The 17,083-nt window shown below is 42.7% G+C and overlaps 9 protein-coding genes across 9 annotated transcripts; 3 read left to right on the top strand and 6 right to left on the bottom strand.

Annotated features, from left to right (window-relative positions):
- Positions 1–421: 421 nt before the first annotated feature.
- EAF02_004712 (uncharacterized protein) lies at positions 422–1,722 on the bottom strand (the record flags this gene model as incomplete). The annotated part of the gene is made up of 2 exons (XM_038900760.1): positions 422–1,321; positions 1,384–1,722. The coding sequence occupies 2 exons, from the start codon at positions 1,720–1,722 to the stop codon at positions 422–424; spliced, it is 1,239 nt and encodes a 412-aa protein (XP_038759272.1).
- Positions 1,723–2,066: 344 nt separating this feature from the next.
- On the top strand, positions 2,067–3,104 carry EAF02_004711 (uncharacterized protein; the record flags this gene model as incomplete). Its single annotated transcript, XM_038900759.1, has 1 exon — positions 2,067–3,104. The coding sequence occupies one exon, from the start codon at positions 2,067–2,069 to the stop codon at positions 3,102–3,104; it is 1,038 nt and encodes a 345-aa protein (XP_038759271.1).
- A 124-nt stretch (positions 3,105–3,228) lies between these two features.
- Positions 3,229–4,695, bottom strand: EAF02_004710 (uncharacterized protein; the record flags this gene model as incomplete). The annotated part of the gene is made up of 1 exon (XM_038900758.1): positions 3,229–4,695. The coding sequence occupies one exon, from the start codon at positions 4,693–4,695 to the stop codon at positions 3,229–3,231; it is 1,467 nt and encodes a 488-aa protein (XP_038759270.1).
- Positions 4,696–7,003: 2,308 nt separating this feature from the next.
- Positions 7,004–7,667, bottom strand: EAF02_004709 (uncharacterized protein; the record flags this gene model as incomplete). The annotated part of the gene is made up of 2 exons (XM_038900757.1): positions 7,004–7,363; positions 7,506–7,667. 2 exons carry the CDS (start codon positions 7,665–7,667, stop codon positions 7,004–7,006), a joined length of 522 nt encoding a protein of 173 aa, XP_038759269.1.
- Positions 7,668–9,158: 1,491 nt separating this feature from the next.
- On the bottom strand, positions 9,159–10,005 carry EAF02_004708 (uncharacterized protein; the record flags this gene model as incomplete). The annotated part of the gene is made up of 4 exons (XM_038900756.1): positions 9,159–9,284; positions 9,346–9,549; positions 9,614–9,791; positions 9,887–10,005. The coding sequence occupies 4 exons, from the start codon at positions 10,003–10,005 to the stop codon at positions 9,159–9,161; spliced, it is 627 nt and encodes a 208-aa protein (XP_038759268.1).
- Positions 10,006–10,472: 467 nt separating this feature from the next.
- Positions 10,473–11,370, bottom strand: EAF02_004707 (uncharacterized protein; the record flags this gene model as incomplete). Its single annotated transcript, XM_038900755.1, has 3 exons — positions 10,473–10,997; positions 11,065–11,251; positions 11,330–11,370. The coding sequence occupies 3 exons, from the start codon at positions 11,368–11,370 to the stop codon at positions 10,473–10,475; spliced, it is 753 nt and encodes a 250-aa protein (XP_038759267.1).
- A 1,629-nt stretch (positions 11,371–12,999) lies between these two features.
- On the top strand, positions 13,000–14,464 carry EAF02_004706 (uncharacterized protein; the record flags this gene model as incomplete). Its single annotated transcript, XM_038900754.1, has 2 exons — positions 13,000–13,293; positions 13,472–14,464. 2 exons carry the CDS (start codon positions 13,000–13,002, stop codon positions 14,318–14,320), a joined length of 1,143 nt encoding a protein of 380 aa, XP_038759266.1. The 3' UTR covers positions 14,321–14,464.
- A 236-nt stretch (positions 14,465–14,700) lies between these two features.
- EAF02_004705 (uncharacterized protein) lies at positions 14,701–15,694 on the top strand. Its single transcript, XM_038900753.1, has 3 exons — positions 14,701–15,038; positions 15,113–15,139; positions 15,196–15,694. Exons 1-3 carry the CDS (start codon positions 14,759–14,761, stop codon positions 15,531–15,533), a joined length of 645 nt encoding a protein of 214 aa, XP_038759265.1. The 5' UTR covers positions 14,701–14,758; the 3' UTR covers positions 15,534–15,694.
- A 140-nt stretch (positions 15,695–15,834) lies between these two features.
- On the bottom strand, positions 15,835–16,654 carry EAF02_004704 (uncharacterized protein; the record flags this gene model as incomplete). Its single annotated transcript, XM_038900752.1, has 2 exons — positions 15,835–16,409; positions 16,489–16,654. 2 exons carry the CDS (start codon positions 16,652–16,654, stop codon positions 15,835–15,837), a joined length of 741 nt encoding a protein of 246 aa, XP_038759264.1.
- Between the last annotated feature and the right edge of the window lie 429 nt (positions 16,655–17,083).

Below are 17,083 nucleotides of genomic sequence, written 5' to 3'. Positions count from 1 at the left end.
TCATTTGGCTTCTGGCTTGACGAACAGACTAGGAAGCTAAGAAATGTGTCATAATGGAGATTGTTCGGAATGCCGTTGACACCCGAGTCACATTACCATCAGTACCTAGCTCGCCTAGCTCTCTAGGTATTGATAAAATGGGGAAGTTACGAGATTACTAATAGTACCAGGTAGTCAACTTGCACATTTGTGGACCCATCGTTGTAGATCCCAACAATCAACATCATATTCCAGAACTAGTTTCATGCCCATTGTTAATATATTTGAAGTGAATGGTCGAGTAGGTATATCAAGAACTTTTCCATCCCATTTTTTTGATTTCCCAATACCTGCCAGTTCAGTCCAACCGCCGTGCATATATCATAATCATACATAACATTGATCTTGTCCAAAGATATCTGTCAAATTTGGTCTTTCAGATCTAAAATGTCTTGGTAACTTCGACAAATTGTCTCCATTGTCTGTAGGCCTCGCCACTCTTAATAGCCCATCGAGCTCTTCTTACACCTTCCTTCCATCTTCCTCCACCAGGTCCCCTCTCAGTGATAACATTTCCATCATCCCCATGGCCCATATCACTAGTATCTGCATCACAAATACCCGAGACGACAAACAAGGCTGCAGTGTTCATGAGAACAAATTCCAGAATTGGATCATCTTCGGGCAGTTTGTTTTGGAGTAGGTTCATTAAAATTACGGCATTCTCATGAGGTTCCTTCCCTGGTGAAACGTCCTTCAGGTCATGTGATGGAAGTCCAAAATCAGCAGCACAAATTGTAAAGCTCTCAATTTTGACATCACCATCAGAAGATTCCATTAATCTCCAGCAGAATGTCCGTCCTGCACAACTGATTTCATCGAGGTCTTCTTCTCCACAAACAACCATGGCCTTTTTGGCACCGCTCATTTTAAGGGCATCTGCAAAGACAGGCCCAATATCTCGTCGAGCAACTCCCAAAAGTCGGGCTTCAATGCTGCATTCAACGGGGTTGGCAAGGGGGCCCATCAGGTTGAAGATTGTTCTCCAACCGAGCTCCCTTCGGATAGGAGCAACATATTTCATACCAGGATGGAAAACTGGTGCGAAAAGAAAAGCGTAATTACTTTTTTCGTAAACTTTAGTGATAGTTTCAGGTGTAACTGCTGATAAATTTGGTGCCGAAGGTAAAGTACAGCTGAGGAGATCTGCTGATCCTGATTTCGAAGTCGATGCTCTATTTCCATGCTTGCTCAGAAGCAATAGAGATGAAGCCAAAATAGAGGATGTGGTTGAAATGTTGAAAGTGTGATGCGAATCTCCTCCAGTACCAACGATATCGCACTAAACATACATCAGAAAATGATTCCAAATCGATTTCAACATAATTTCTAGTGACAACATACCAAGCCTCCCTTGTAGCCACCTTCTGGTTTTCCAACAGCTGCGACAACTTTGTCTAGAGCTTCTTTGTCAACTGGTGAAGCAGCTTCTCTCATAGCTTCAGCGCATTTTGCAAGAACATCTGCTTTTCGATCCCATCCAGTAAAATGTAAACATGTGAGTAAAGCACCTGTTTGGACTGGAGATAATGAATCCGTAAAAATGTGTGAGATTGCTGAAGCAACTTCTGATGCCGTGACATTATTCTCTCCAGGAGAAGGCCACAGTCGTTTGAGTAGGGGCGTGATCGAAATGTCCCTAGGGGAAGGTGCATATGCATTGTGCTCCGTTGGAGCAGCCATGACTGCTTTTTTATTTTATCAAAGACTTCTGAAACTCAATTTGACTGTCACAAGAAGTTAAATACTCTCCTTGATACCCTTTTCAATATTCTTTGTAACACTCGGGTCCCGGCTAAGGTAGATTCCCTTTGATTTTGAGTCACCACAATGAACTTTCATCGTTCGCCTTAGACTTAAGGCAACAAGAAGAAACGCGCTAGTCCTCTTTAGAATTTCTCAAGCTCGTCCATCTAAATTATATGCCCGCATACATTTTTCCAACAAGTCTTTTTCACAGGTATGTACAGCCAATTGTGTCACATGAATGATACTGGCGATTACTTAGACTAATAGATACTCATAGAATGCGTCCACGAATACATACGCCGTCAAAGGCAATAGCCTCCATCCTGCGATGTAAGAGGACTCCCCTCCGAAATCGACCATATGCCACCGCGGCAGCAGCGTTCACGCCAGCTGCTTCGCACGAGCAAATGACTAAAGCATCTCCTCCCATATCTCGCTTTCCCTCCACCCAACCACCATCCTACAAACCTCCCGAGTTCCGCAAATCTCAACTCCTCAGAAAATATGCTTCACTACTTCGCTCAACACCCCTCATGCTCCTCTTCCAACACAATAACCTCAAAGCTATGGAGTGGTCGGCCATCCGTCGCGAACTCGCTATTGCCCTCCGCAAAGTTGATGCAGCCCGCGAGGCAGAAGGCCAGCCCCACCTCAATCTCGCAGATGGTATCAAACTCGAAATCGTACAAACAGGAATTCTTGCCGCCGCTCTCCGCATCGTCGAATTCTATAAACCTGATTCCCAAGTTTCTAAGTTAGATCCCACAGATCCAGCAACTCCTTCTTCTGCGACTTTACCAATTGTAAATGCAAAGGGTGATGGGTTGACACATACTCTTTCGAGCGCGGCTCATGAAGCTATTTCGGATAGGAAAATTAGAAATGCCCATGATCTTTCACCGTTATTGGCTGGCCCAGTTGTACTTCTAACGTTCCCTGGTGTCTCGCCGCAACATATGAAGACGGCTTTGACCATTTTGTCACCTAGCGCTCCATTGTTCCCTGCTCCTAAAAAGAGGGCGAATCCAGGGTGGCATGATCCTACAGTTCAAAGTGGGTTACAAAAGTTATTGTTACTAGGAGCGAGAGTAGAGGGTAAGGTGTTTGACGTTGATGGTACCAAATGGGTTGGAAGCATTGAGGGCGGTCTGGACGGTTTACGAGGCCAGTTGGTGGCCATGTTACAAGGTATTGGTGGTGGAATTACAAATACTTTGGAGAGCGCTGGAAAGAGTCTATACTTCACCGTTGAAGGTAGAAGGTCGATGCTGGAAGATGAGGCAAAGGGGCCTTCTGAGGAAACTCCTAAGGAGTAAATCCAATCAAATAATGAATAAGCATGTAACGGAATGTATTATATCTGCAGAAACGGAATACTGTTTCGAGGACCATTTGCATCGTAAATCTTGAAATCATAACCATTTCTGGTCTATTCCTCATCTATGAAGGAGGATCTGAAGGGCGATCTTTCTCTCTAAGCTCCAGCTTTGCATTCATTGCCAAGATACACCTCACCAAGTCCCAGTCCCCATCTGTTCCGACCCAATCACAAACCACAATTCCCGTACTACCATCACCTACACTTGCACTATCTGGCTGCTCACTGGATGTTGTTTCACTATGCCTTCTGCATAGATAATCAACGATCACGGGATTAACCTTTTCTGCAATCTTGTCTGGCCAACAGTTCGCTCTCCAAAAGTTCGAGGCACTCAAGAAATTCATGAAGAATGGTTGTTTTGCCGATTCAGCGCTCGCAACACCCATATATTCAGACAGTACGGCAACGGTTTTAGCAGCTCTTTCGAGTTGATCTGTGGAATATCCAATCTTCTTCTCGATATTTGAAGACTCCGCAACCTCGTAGAAGTCTTGTACTCGGATTTCTCCACTAGTACATACACCATCTGCACAGTTGTCTGGCCAACTTTCCGCGTCGATATATAGACCCGTTCCATTGTTCTCGTCTTTTAAGGAGTCGTCTAGGCCGAAGCGACGTATGACAACAATCTTCCCGCGAACTTCTCCTAGAGCTGGAATGCGATTGCCTGTGAACCAGCGAGTAGAATCCTGAGTGTAATGATGGTTGAGAATTTGACTAAGTTGTTGATCCGTAGCCTTTCCAATACCTTCTCTTTTTATAGACATTATAACTGTTTCCGTAGGATTCGCATCCAGAAATACTTTCACATGGTTGACCAAATCGCGAAAGTACTTGTGGCCCGTGAGGGAAACTGGAAAAGCGCTATGGACGAGAATTAGACCCTCTGCAGCAGGATCATTGGGATCCTGTGGTTGAACTCGTATATCGAGGAAACGAATACCATTATTGAGTTGCTCCTTTACGCTGACAGCTTGACAGCGTACGGAAGGTAATGCGGCGTGGTACGTTGGGGAATTATGGGTACCGGGTATACTGAGAGCGGCTAAGGGAGTTTCGTCTTTGAGATTGGACATCCATGATGCTAATTTGGCCGAGGAGAAGATTGCGAGAAAATGGTATTTAGGTAGATATACACCTGTAAATTCATAGGTGGGATTGTGCGAGAGAGGTGTGAGAACGGTTGAGCGATGCAATGGGGTTGGGGTATCAATTCGATATCGTTCGCCATTTGTCTCGAATGTTAATCGCAGGACTTGGTTTCCTTGGGTTTCTATATCTGTAACTTTGGTTTCAAAAGGAGCAATTGGTATTGAAACATCCTGACGACTGAAGCTTTCGGCTTTTTCTGCTAATTGTGGTGAGGTTGGAGTGCTGTTAAGGTACATGAACCCAGTGAGACTTCTGGTTATTCTGGTGATATTTACCCCGCTAGCTTTCCCTTCTGCAGATTCAAATCGTTCCAGTGATTTTAATTCGAGTGGAGTCGTAGAGAGATTCCGTATTGTCAGTGCTGGTGGTGCCATGATTGTGCAGGTGTAAATCAAGTATCTAATTGTGTGGTTGAAATATGGTTATATTATGATATGATTATTCCATTCTATGTTTTGTCTCTTGCCAGTAGAGATTCATGAGATGCTCGAAAAGTATCATGCTCTCGGCAGTGTATAATGTATCTTAGACAATATTTAGCAATAGCTAAGAAAAAGAGAAAACTGTAATAGCTTGCTGTCTAATTGCATTTTGAGCAATAGAGGGGTCCAAGTTTGATATGTTTTAAAAGGTTCCGAGGTTGATTTGGATATCAAAGATTAACTATGAATAGATGGTCGGGTAGGGCATGATTGTGGCTTATATTAGCGAGCAGATTTATATTGTCAGAATGATCAGTCACTTACAACAATCAAGCAACAAGCAACAAGCAAGTTGGCGCAGTGGAAGCGCGCCGGGCTCATAACCCGGAGGTCCCCAGATCGAAACTGGGACTTGCTAACTTATCTTTTGGATTTTGAGTCTCAAATCCTCTCTTTACAATTTTCCCATGTCCCTAATGCTCCTTCCTGGCACAGCCGAAATAACTTTTGCTAAAAATTGCAATAATAAGTTGTGGGTTGTGATCTAATGACCTATAATATGGCCCGTGCACACTGCATCTAGTTATCAAAAGTTAAAGACTTCAATATACCTATTTATCATTTGTTTTTGAGCAAGGCCCTCACAAGCCAACACAACCATTGTTCGATGGCCTTGTATTTGATTGATCTAATCCAACCTCCCACACAAACGAGCCTGTTAGCTACCTAACAAGTTTGGATAAAGCATATTTAACTCATGTTAATCTACTTCAACTGTGGATCATAGAGCCCACAAGAGGGTCCGCCTCTTGTGGGCTTCGTGGGGGTTGATTTTTGTATGTGATTTTGCTCAAGTGAGTAAATAAGAAGTTTAATCTAAACTCTTGGTTTTGTGGGAACGATGTATTATAACTCCCTCCATCCATTCAACCATGACAAGTGTTTGATAGAATTCGAGAATGTGTTTTCATTGGGATGTAGTTTGTTCCATTTGAGGGGAGACTGCAAAGTTGGATGACATCTACTTGGTGAAAGTATCTATCTTCTTACATTTTGAGAGTTTAATAGTTTGACTGCTGGATTTGTGTTTGCTTGGTACTATGGTTTATCTCACAATCAGTCTGATCTTCGAACTAAATTCATGCAACGAACCTTCCTGTCCTGCTAACATTGCATAGGTACTATATATAATATACACTGGTGCATGGAATAAGTTAAATTACACCGCCTTCGCTAGCCAGGATCACTTTGGGTAGGCAGAATGATATTATTGCTGGCAAAAAAAAAGCGGTGTAACGTAACTTAGTCCATGCACCAACGTAAGTATATTCGCACCCAAAACTTCGAGAGAAAAAATATCAAAACTATCAAAAGTGGCAAAAATGCAAAAGTACTCGCATGAGATCAGAACTCTCTGACGGGGAGTCGAACCCCGGTCTCCCGCGGCCTTGCCATGATGATGACAAGCGGAAATCATGACCGTTAGACCATCAAAGATGTTGTTGTTATTGTTGAAGAAGCGGCAGTTTTTTCAATATATATACATATCTGCTTGCATTTTCAAGTATTGAAATATGGAACAAGTCTTCTTAATTGAATCACTCATTTCTATAAACTCAATCATCAAAGTTTCTGAATCTCGATGCACAAAGAGACTTTTAGGTTTTTGAAGGTTCTCAAATAGTAAACCTCGCTGTCGCCAATATGCTTTGGCTCAGATATGTAACAAAACTTTTGAAGTAACAATTAGCTTTTATTTTCCCCTCTTTTTATATACAATAATTCACTTTATCTTGCACTTTATCTTGATAAATTCTTCTCTCTTTTTCTTTTCTTATTTACAACCTCTCAAAATATACAATCTCTCTTCAAATAATCAGTTCGATATCCATCCTTTACTTATAATCATATTCTTCTTCATATCAAAGCCTGTCTTTAAACCAAATCGCCGTTTTGATTAGAACAGACAATATAGTAATATCAAGGAGAAGAGGAAGAGGAAAGATATATTAGATCTTTAATAGAATCTGATATATAATTAATGATTAGAGATTTACTCTTCTGAATAATCTTATTGTTTATAAGAATCAAAGCTATATATAATAAAAAAGAGAACTCTTGCTTAATAAGACCTAATTCAAACAATCTTATCAAGATGAAATAATAACGCATCCTATCCGATATACGACCTGATATGGATGTCGCGCGAATCGATGGATCTGAGCCAAGGCAATCAATACATTGATGGCGTGATTGAAAGTCAGCCGGTGAGACTCCATGAATCATAATTAGTTTTGATCAGGCATATCTTCATCTTCAATGTCATCCTCAAACTCGTCTTCATCTTCGTTTTCACAAAATCATAACAATCGATACAGCCATCATAGTGACCAAGATGCTCCTCTGAAATATCATATTCAGAGTCAGAATCGTCCAACAGATCCCGGTATGCTTGCCGACTCAGCATCTTCCATTGTCTTTCGTTCTTAATATTGGCATCGAACAAATGTTCTGTTCTCCAGCGTTGAGTTTCGTCTTGCTCTGCATATTCAGGGTCTACTCTGGCGTAGCGTTTCACGTTCTTGATAGATTCGACTGATCGTTCTGGTCCTTTGAGATACTGTCGTGCAAAGTCAGTAAAGTGTACAATCGGGTACCCGCACGCGTTGGGAATCAACCTCTATAACTTCTTCTGCGATGAGTACAGCAGCATTGATCCAATGTAATTTATCTCAATACAACATGTCGTATAGAGACATCACCACGTGTCTGGCCTTCCAATCCTTTCTTGGTGACAATTCGAGAATACCACTGGCTTCGCGTTGAGTAGCATGTTCTCTGGGGGTTTCATCGGATCTGAGGTTGTTTCCCTTGTGTCTTTTCAATAGCATCTTCTGAGCATGCGCGACTGATCTTGTTACCATTAAGGTATTGTGGGACAGTTTCTGAGAACGGAATGCCAGCTTCATGACAGACCTCAGATATCTTAGTGCACAGTTAAGCAAAAGGAGGGAAGAAGAAAATGAAGTCAAGAAGGGGTAAAGACTTAAGAAAAAGACTCACTTGTCACTTTTATGGAGCAGCCTTCAATCTATACTTTCGATTCCATATGTCTCTAGTTCAATGCCAATGTGTTTCTCTCCGAATTTAGTTTTAGATGTGAGTAGATGTACTTCTCGAGCCCTAAACTTGGATTCCATATATGCACAGATGAAACGGATATGTGGTGATCGAGATGATGATTGTAACCCATCGAGCTTTGATATCTTGCTTAAGGCAAGGAGCAGCCTATATGATGGTTTGATTATCCATGTACCTCTTAGAAACCCCTGCAAACCCCAAAGCTTCAGATTGGGCCTTCTCTCCAATTCTTCGATCCGACCAGGAATCTCATACGTTACTTTTACTGGCAGGAAATACCCATAATCAACGCTCAGTCTATCTCATGGAATACGTGCGGCTCTCGCAGTTGTATTTAGCCAAAGCAAGTCGACACACGTCTATAATAGAGTCTACGAGCTATACGACGTCGCATTCTAAATTGGGTTGTTACTTAGACAGGCGGAGTTTAAAATATCAGATACCTGTCGCCCTGCTGGCAGAGAATGAGAAGAAACTTAGTGACCAGTCATACCTGCTGATTGTGCCTTGATATACTCGCTAGAGTTGTAAGATTCGAAATTGTAGATGATTTCTTCCGCATAAAACCATGCTTGCCATAGTATGATAAGCGACTAACTATGACCGTAGACCCATGTGTTGATTTCGAGACGGATGTAGAAACATGTACCTGACCTCCGCCCGAGGGCATGTATCCGGTTGAATATATGTCTACGACCAGAGTATGTTAAATATCAGATAATTCATATCAAATTGCTATTAGCATGAAAGTTTTATTGTTAAATTTGGCTATGGAAATGGACATCAATGGTATGTGCAAGAATCTCAAGTATAACGTCGTAGTAACCTGCACCTTCGCTCCCTTCTTTGCATCCGATAACGTATAAGCAGTTTTTGGGCAAAGATATTGCATCCAGTAGCATCAGAAATAAGCGCCGAATGATCAGCTCAGAGGCTACGCCTGAATGAATGCGCCCTTGTTAACCACAGCCCATGATGAAATATGAAAATAGGAATAATAATTCTTTTTAAACTTTTGAATATGAGTAGCAACGCATTTAGTGACGATGAAATTAAAGATCCGCGGCAAATAAAAATCGGATGTCTTTCAAGACAGAGAGTAACGCATCGATTGATGATGATGGAATATGAAGGTCAGTAATGTAATCGAATTCGAGTGCAAAACCATGCTGTTTTGATGAAGAAACGGTATGACTGTAGAATGTCAGTATTGCATTAGATACAGAAGATACAGATCTTACCAACAGAGAATGAAAGCCATACTATAATAAAGGCTATTCTGCATCTTCAAAGGAGAATAATTGCAATGGCGGTTCTTCCCGTCTTTGTTCAGACTCTAGACGCCATTGTTCACGTTTAGCTGTCATCTCCACCTCGGTATTCTGGTATGAAGCTTCCCGCTGTATGCCAGTCAGATATATTGTAAGACTACAACATGGGGAATCAAAGTGCACGACTAACCTCGAGTATCTCTTCAGTCGTGAGGTAAGGGACATCGCTCATATCAGCATCCCCCTCGAGCATGTCTGTGACTATATCATAGGTCGATCGACGGTTCAGAACCCAGTGTTCGTGCAACGCAAACGGCTCGATAGCAAGCAAAGGAGGTGCCACATATTCTAAGGTTTTGGCAATTAAACCATCAATTCTTTCCTTTTGCTCCTGCTGTAAAGTTTGGTCAGTACACAGGTTTTGCTGACCCTTGAATGTGTTGCTGACGTATACGTACCAAGCTGTGTAAGCCCTCAAGCATACGTTTTCGAAGGATTTGTCCCTTATTTGCCAAAGTGGCTACTACACTGGCTGGTGTCTCAGAGCGAAGAAAATGGTTGTTTGCAATAAAAAAAGCAATGAATCCTGCGTCTTTAGATTCCTCACGTTGAAAATATGCCAAATCGGATTTCTCGCTATGCATTTCGTTAGACGATTGATGGTGATGGGATCTTGTGAATTGTGATAATGTCTTTCCGAGAAGCATAATTTGAGAGCCAGGGAGACATACCTTCTTGTGAGGGATGGAGTGTTAGAGTTCTTACGGCGCTTAGGGGTTGAGCCGGAGTGATTGTTGAAAGAAATGGCAGCGGCAGGTCTCTTGGAACCTGCTGATACTGAAGAGGACATGGTTAATGGCGGGACTTCAAATTGATAAAAGTGTGCTTTGGCTTGATTTGAAGGTCACCAGCTGTTATGGTTTCGCGTAGCTGTTCTCTTTTAGTAAATTTGGCTGTAGCACTGGACCTGCATCTGAAAGGTGAATTTGCTTGAGAAGCCGGTAAATCATAAGAGACTACAACGAATACATGATCGAGTGTACTTCGGGTATTTTGAGTAAGAATATATCAGGTGCGACCCGGGAGGGAAGCGGCGGCCGATGAATGTTGGTGCAATAAGTATTTTCATCACCAATGCAGTAGGAATATTGCACTGTGTAGATTGGCTTCGAATTGAATTTTTTTGAAGACTATTTAGCAACCTGCTTTGATTATTGCCAAGCGGAGCGCAGATTATTATACTGTAGAAAAGCAAGTGAATGACAGATAGACAGTGATTTTACGAATCTTAAACTTTAACTAAACTCCTCGAAAGCCTTAGAAAAGAGAGCCAATATCTATCGCCATTACCCCAGATACTTCAGCGGTATCAGCCTCCCACCAGCGATCAATCTCACCGACCCTAAACATCTCCTCCATTGCAAACTTTGCAGCCCAAGTTCGCGTGGTTCGTTGAGTTGCTGCAAGACCAGTATAGTTGCCAATTTCTACACCACATCCCCTTGAGGCAATAGGCGTAACGAAATAAGGAAGCAAATAACGCTTCTCGCGATCCGCTAGCATCATCTTAGCTGCGTTGGCGACCACTCTTGTCTTTTCGGCATTCTTTATAATCTGTTTCTGGGCACATTGCTCATCGACATTGACTGCGTTGAACGATTGTTGAATAGTTGCAAGTGTTTCTATGGCTCTTCCCGGAGTAATTTCCACAAAACTTCCAGAAAGAAGCTCCCAAATCCTCCTAGAAGGAAGAGTATCAAAATTTTGAATCAACCGGTCCAGCACAGCAATCACGGCTTTGGACTGTTCAATGGCCAAGTCTTGAGCTTTAATCACCTTATCCTACGATCAGTCAGAGAGGCTCAACCAAAATTCCTTTTAATCTGCTACAGATAGAAGATTTACCTACCAACTTTTTATATTTGGCGGAAAAAGCAGACAAGATACTCATGCGAGCTTTCCAAGATTCTTCCTGGCTATGCTTGGCAAACAAAGTTTTGTTGTATCTGGCTGCTATATCAACTGCATCCACGAGGCTCATATGTGCAACCGGAAATTTGATTATGAGCGACTTTTTTGCTGGAGGCGCATCCAAACTATATGTGTGACGTTAGATGCAGAAGACAAAATAGAACACGCAGGAACAAACGCGATGGGGAAGAGTAACGACATACTTGTCAGATCCAGACCGCTTGATTCTAATAATTGAGGACATAGAGTAGGTAGCTTGATCGTGTACCAAGACGTGGGTTGGGATTAGGTCGAACTGAGTGCCGGCAGCAAAAGACAACCCCAAAGAAATAAATTGATGGATAGAAGCGATCTTGTATGTGCTTACTTCAAGTAAAAGTAGAGGCGGCAACGGACAGTGCTAGAAGATAGTTGTTACCGTCAGACCGTGAGCGAAGTGAAATTTCAGAGGTAAGAATGGGCGATGCCGTAGTATATACAGCACCTGGAAGATTGTGGAAGATCGGAATTTCCAATCCGACTATCGTCTTTGTGACTGGAGAGCAAAGCAAATTGAAAGCAAGATCGACATTCGTGGAAGATATGGAAGTTGAAGAAAGAAGATATGATCACAACGTCGAAAGCATACTTAAATACCCACTCACTTCGGAATTAAGCGAGACAATGAGGATAAAGGTGAGTTTCGAGATCCGAGTGAATTTACTCTAACAGCTACCTACATTGTAGTTGTGTGATGAACTGAATCAGATAGGCTCGAGAAATGCTATGAAATTTTATACTGAAAGCAATCATGTGCATTGAGTATATTTTGCCAAACTCTTGATTGGTCCAGTCTGCAGTTCGACAATCAGAATCTTTCAATGTCTAATCTAATTAGATGATTCGAATGGTTCGAAAATGTCGAATTCACTCTGAACAATGCACTACTTCCAAACATTGAGAGCTTGCATCCAGTCTACCAATTTGGAACGTCTCTGACAAGTATTGGAGTCAGAATCGACCCCTTGGGAAGGCTGCTCTGAATAGGTATGTACGTTAAAACATAGATTTTTAGCCATTGAAACCCCTGACGTTCGCTCTGATGAACGAATTGGTAATGGAAACTATGCGTTTTTCCTTAATAAAGCGCAATTAGAGAGGATGAATGTCAGCCTTATTCGCTTCAGCAAAGAGGTGCATGCTAAGATCTAGGCATGTAAAGTCATCGCTGGAAGAGTGGTTACCTCTGTCAACCCAAATATGAGTCGGAATCAAGATGCCAATCTTTGCTTTTGATGCAGGTGATATTGATTACCCTTTTCAAGCTTTCAAGTGGGAAGGAATTGTTTGGAATTGGAATAGGAGTAGATGCTTGCCGCCCATACCAGAATCGATTTCCAATGGTTCATCCGAACGATGGCAGATATCCCTTTGTTGGTGGAGAGGTCACTACCTCACCACCTCCTTCGTGATCACTCTATAGAGCCTGAAAGTATCCAGACTACTGTAATCGACGACGTAATTGTCACTGACAACCTTGCCAATGGGAGAAGTTTATTTCGTACTAAAACATGCCGGATTTGGGACTATGCTGAGGCGCTCCACGCTCATCAGGTTACAGCAAGGCAGCGTCGCAGACTAACTGGAATTAGTGACCATTCATTGAACAAGTTCTTTCATCAGAAAGCCTGTGGCTTCAAAAATGATAGTCTTAAATCAATTTTGAAATTTTTGTTGTTAATCTACGTATTGATGCGAAGAAAGCCCATAGATCAAATCGCTTCGCGAAACTTTCACCGAGCTTCGACTCTCAAGACTTCCAGGTTGCGACTATCACCACATCAACCCCCACCCGAGCTGTCCCATAAACAAAACACCACAGATCGTACCAACCATGGAGCAAAGACAAAATATCGAAGGCGCAACTGCTCCATTTCCTACCAACCCCGAAGAATTTGATTCCGACGATCGCATATCATTTTCGAAGCTCGACCAGAAATACCTGCTCGTGCAAGACGATGGTACAGAATTTGAATTCGATGATGCGATCAAACGATGGATACCGGTGTTAGATGAGGCATTATTGGAAGAACAGCAGAAAGCATATAAAGTATCTGGAGTAGATGAGAGTGAGCCAGTTGATGCTATAAAGAGGAAAAGGAAGCAGGAGTATGTCAATGGCGAGGATGTAAGTCAATTTTAGGCTTCATATTCGAGATGGATTTTTGATTGTGCACCCGTTCTCCCAGCTTTTTACAGCGTTTTATATCTACTTATCTTGGTTTGGTATGCGATACCTAGCTGGAGCTTATGCAATTATCTGCCTTTTCATTTCATTCATTATCTTCGATGCTGAGTCTACCTAGGAGGGTGGCCGAATGGTAAAAGCCCCAAAGAAAACCAAAAAACCTCTACCACCACGAGCAAACACCGCAGTTTATGTTACTGGTCTGCCATCCGACGTTACTGTCGAGGAAGTTCACGAAGTCTTTTCACGAAAGTGCGGTGTTATCGCCGAAGAAATCGACAGCGGAAAACCGAGAATTAAGCTTTACACAGACGAGAAAGGAGAATTCAAGGGCGACGCTCTTATCGTCTTTTTCAAGGCACCATCTGTGCAGATGGCGATAATGTTACTGGATGATACGGATTTTAGGATAGATGGAGGCACATCTAAAGAGAGAATCAAGATGCGGGTTCAGGCTGCAGAGGCGAGCTACAAGAAGGTTCAACAAACAGACGCAGATGGAAATGAGAAAGAGAAACCTAAGACCAGTATGAAGGATAAGCAGAAGATTATCAAAAAGACGCAGAAATTAGATGCGCGACTGGCAGATTGGAGCGATGACGAGCCATCAGCCCTTGTGGAAACCAGCTCGAAGTGGGATAAAGTCGTTATATTGAAACATATGTTCACTTTGAAGGAGCTAGAAGAGGATCCAGCTGCAATGCTGGATATCAAGGAAGACATTCGAGATGAGTGTGGCAAGCTCGGCGAGGTAACGAATGTGGTTCTGTACGATTTGGAGAAAGATGGAGTTGCGAGTGTAAGATTTGCAAACGCGGAATCAGCGAAAGCATGCGTTAAGTTGATGAATGGGCGAAAATTTGATGGTCAAGAGGTCGAAGCTTATATTCCGGATGGAAAGGAACATTTCAAGAAATCGAAGAAGAAAGCAAATGATGAGGACCATGGAGAGTCAGAATCAGATTGATTAGGCTGGAAGTGACGCATAGGCAACTTGAGTATGATTGTTCTCGTGAGGTAAAGTTCATAACATTGGCTACCAGTATCGGTGTTGGTATAAAACAGAGAATCGGATGCAGATTTATATTAATACTAATAATATCTTACTTGACCAATATCTTCTTATCTGACTTGCAAACGCTCTCGACTTTTCTATCAGAAATTCTTCCCAAGCTTCCGGAGCTTCCCCTGTTCCCGTCCTAGCCGTTCTTCTAGAATAACCCCTAACTGCCCTGCCAGCTATCACTCACTCGAGAGCCCGATTGGTTACCAGATCCACATTAAATCTTCGTACCTGGCTTGCGAAATTATCAAATTTATTGCCAGACCGACATAAGAGTAAACATTCCTTTTGATTCTTCACAAGAAGTGAAACATACATTCATTCAATTCACAAATTCCCATTATGAAGCTCCTCACCTACGGAGCCATCTTTGGTCTCCTCACTGCTCTCTACTACTTTTTAGATGCACGTCTCGAGTCCTTCTACATCTTCACACCGACTCAACTTCATGATCTCTCCCAGCGCGCCATTGGTGCTCACGGTAATGATACCGCTCAGGTTGTGAAGTTCATTGTGGATGAATTGAGCGAGAAACATCCCGGTGGTTACATCAATCTGGATCAGGAATGGATTTTTAATAACGCTGGCGGGGCTATGGGTGCTATGTATATTATTCATGCTAGTAAGTTCCCAATGAGGTCACGGGTCTAAGGTTGGGATCGTTTGAGGAGACGAGAGTGCTAATTCGCTTTATAGGTATTACGGAATATTTGATTATCTTTGGTTTGTTCACCAATGGGTAGATTCAGAGTCTGAGTGAGGATACTGACTGTGCATAGGAACTACAATCGGTACTGAAGGACATACCGGTCGTCACACAGCTGATGATTATTTCCACATCATTCACGGAACTCAACTCGCCTACACCCCTGGAGACTTTGAACCTGAAGTCTATCCCCAAGGAAGTGTTCACCATCTTCGTCGTGGTACTGTCAAGCAGTACAAGATGGATGCGGCTTGTTTCGCTCTTGAGTATGCTAGAGGTTGGATCCCACCTATGTTGGGTTTTGGATTTGCCGATGGTCTTACCAGTACTTTGGATTTCCCAACTTTGTGGAGAACAACTTGGGTTACTGGTAGAGAAATGGTTTTGAACCTCGCCAGGTTCAAGCTGTGAAAAGCTTTGTTTCCATTCGAAGCACTATTTGAAGGTTATTGAAGAGGAAAGGATCCATTTATAGAGCTCTTGTGAGCAAGTACATAGCACTTCTTTGTCTGTAGATACCTATACCTTGTAATAATTTGACATGCGCATCATGAATTAACGTGGTCAAGCATAGCGTCTTTTGGAAATTGTTTCACCTACTACATTATTCTGCAAGTTTCGTGATAGTCTCCGGCTTACTCAAGATTTCTCTCTCTTCGATTATACTTGTATTTGCCCACTCCAAATTTCCCATAGACATTCCTCACAGCACTCAGTCAGAATCCTCGTCAGATCCATAATCTACCAGTCCTAGTCCTTTGTTGGATGGTGGAGGTGATGGCTTCTTGACTGCTACCAGCTTGGGTGCTACCTTTACAGGCTTTGAGTCCAAGGTTTTGGCTGAATCGTTAGAAGTTGGTGGCTTAGTACTCGTTGCAATTGAGTCAGAATCGTCTTTCGCAGGCTTCGTTGACAGGTCTTTGGTAGATGTGGAGGGTGAAGCTTGTTCTGCGGAAGATGAAGCTCTCCTAACTTTGACTCCCTTCAATACCTCCTTATCCTTCGTACGCTTGCGCTTTCGACCCGTAGTGCCCCATTCATCCCCCCGCACCGGCGAACCATCTTGTGTTTGTGCTCCATCATTATCTGCTGCTCTCGCCTTCTTGTCTGCATCTTCTTGTTGTTTTCTAAATAGCTCTAGTCCCTCCGCAGTTTCTTTTCGCACTCTATCTTCTTCAGCCCTCGTACTTTCTAGAACAGAATCCAAGAACTCGATTTCATCTTCATCTAATGATCGGAATTGATTCTTGAGTTTATTGGCTTCTTCGAATGCATCTTGTTTGGCAGCTGGTTTATTCAACGCACCCCTAAGTGATCAGCCTACGAAATCAACGCGTGGGCAGGTGCAAGGACCCTAGATGTGTACCTTTATTTGCTTCTAGGATCTCGAACAAGCTCTTTCCATCTTGTTGTCTAGCTTCGATAGCTTTTCGTTGTCTATTAGCCTCTATTTCTTGTTGAGCGGCTAACCATTCATCACTGCGCTCAGTTGGAGCATCTGCGGTACCACCTGATACGAATCCGGAGGACATTTTCGTTTTGGTTGGATGCGCACGAATGGTACCGAGGCGTCTAGTTTCTAGTTTCTAAGGTTCGTGAGATTGCGCCGACAAGGTTTCTCGACATCACGTGTGTGACATTTCCACTCCCCGCCTTCTCCCCCGCTACGGAGCAATCTCACGCTTTAGGACGGAACTCTACAAATTTCTGAATTGATTTGGATTCGTGAGGTTCTAGAAGTCAATATAGCATTTAGGCTAAAGTCTATCCTCCAATCCAAGCTAGGTCCATCTTTTGCCATACAAACGCTATACGGAATCCAATTTTTTGCCTCTCAAATATGTGAATTGGGAAGTTTTTTCAAGCTATGATGGGGGATTCTGACGTAGGAAATTACTAGGAATGCTCTCAAACGGCATTGCTAAACATGATTGGCGCGCATGTCAATCTTCCTTCGGTTC

This window comes from Botrytis sinoallii (assembly GCF_014898435.1).
Source record: "Botrytis sinoallii strain Bc 23 chromosome Unknown BSIN_007, whole genome shotgun sequence".
In the NCBI taxonomy this organism is placed as follows: Eukaryota; Fungi; Ascomycota; class Leotiomycetes; order Helotiales; family Sclerotiniaceae; genus Botrytis; species Botrytis sinoallii.
This window is presented reverse-complemented; position numbering and strand designations above follow the sequence as displayed.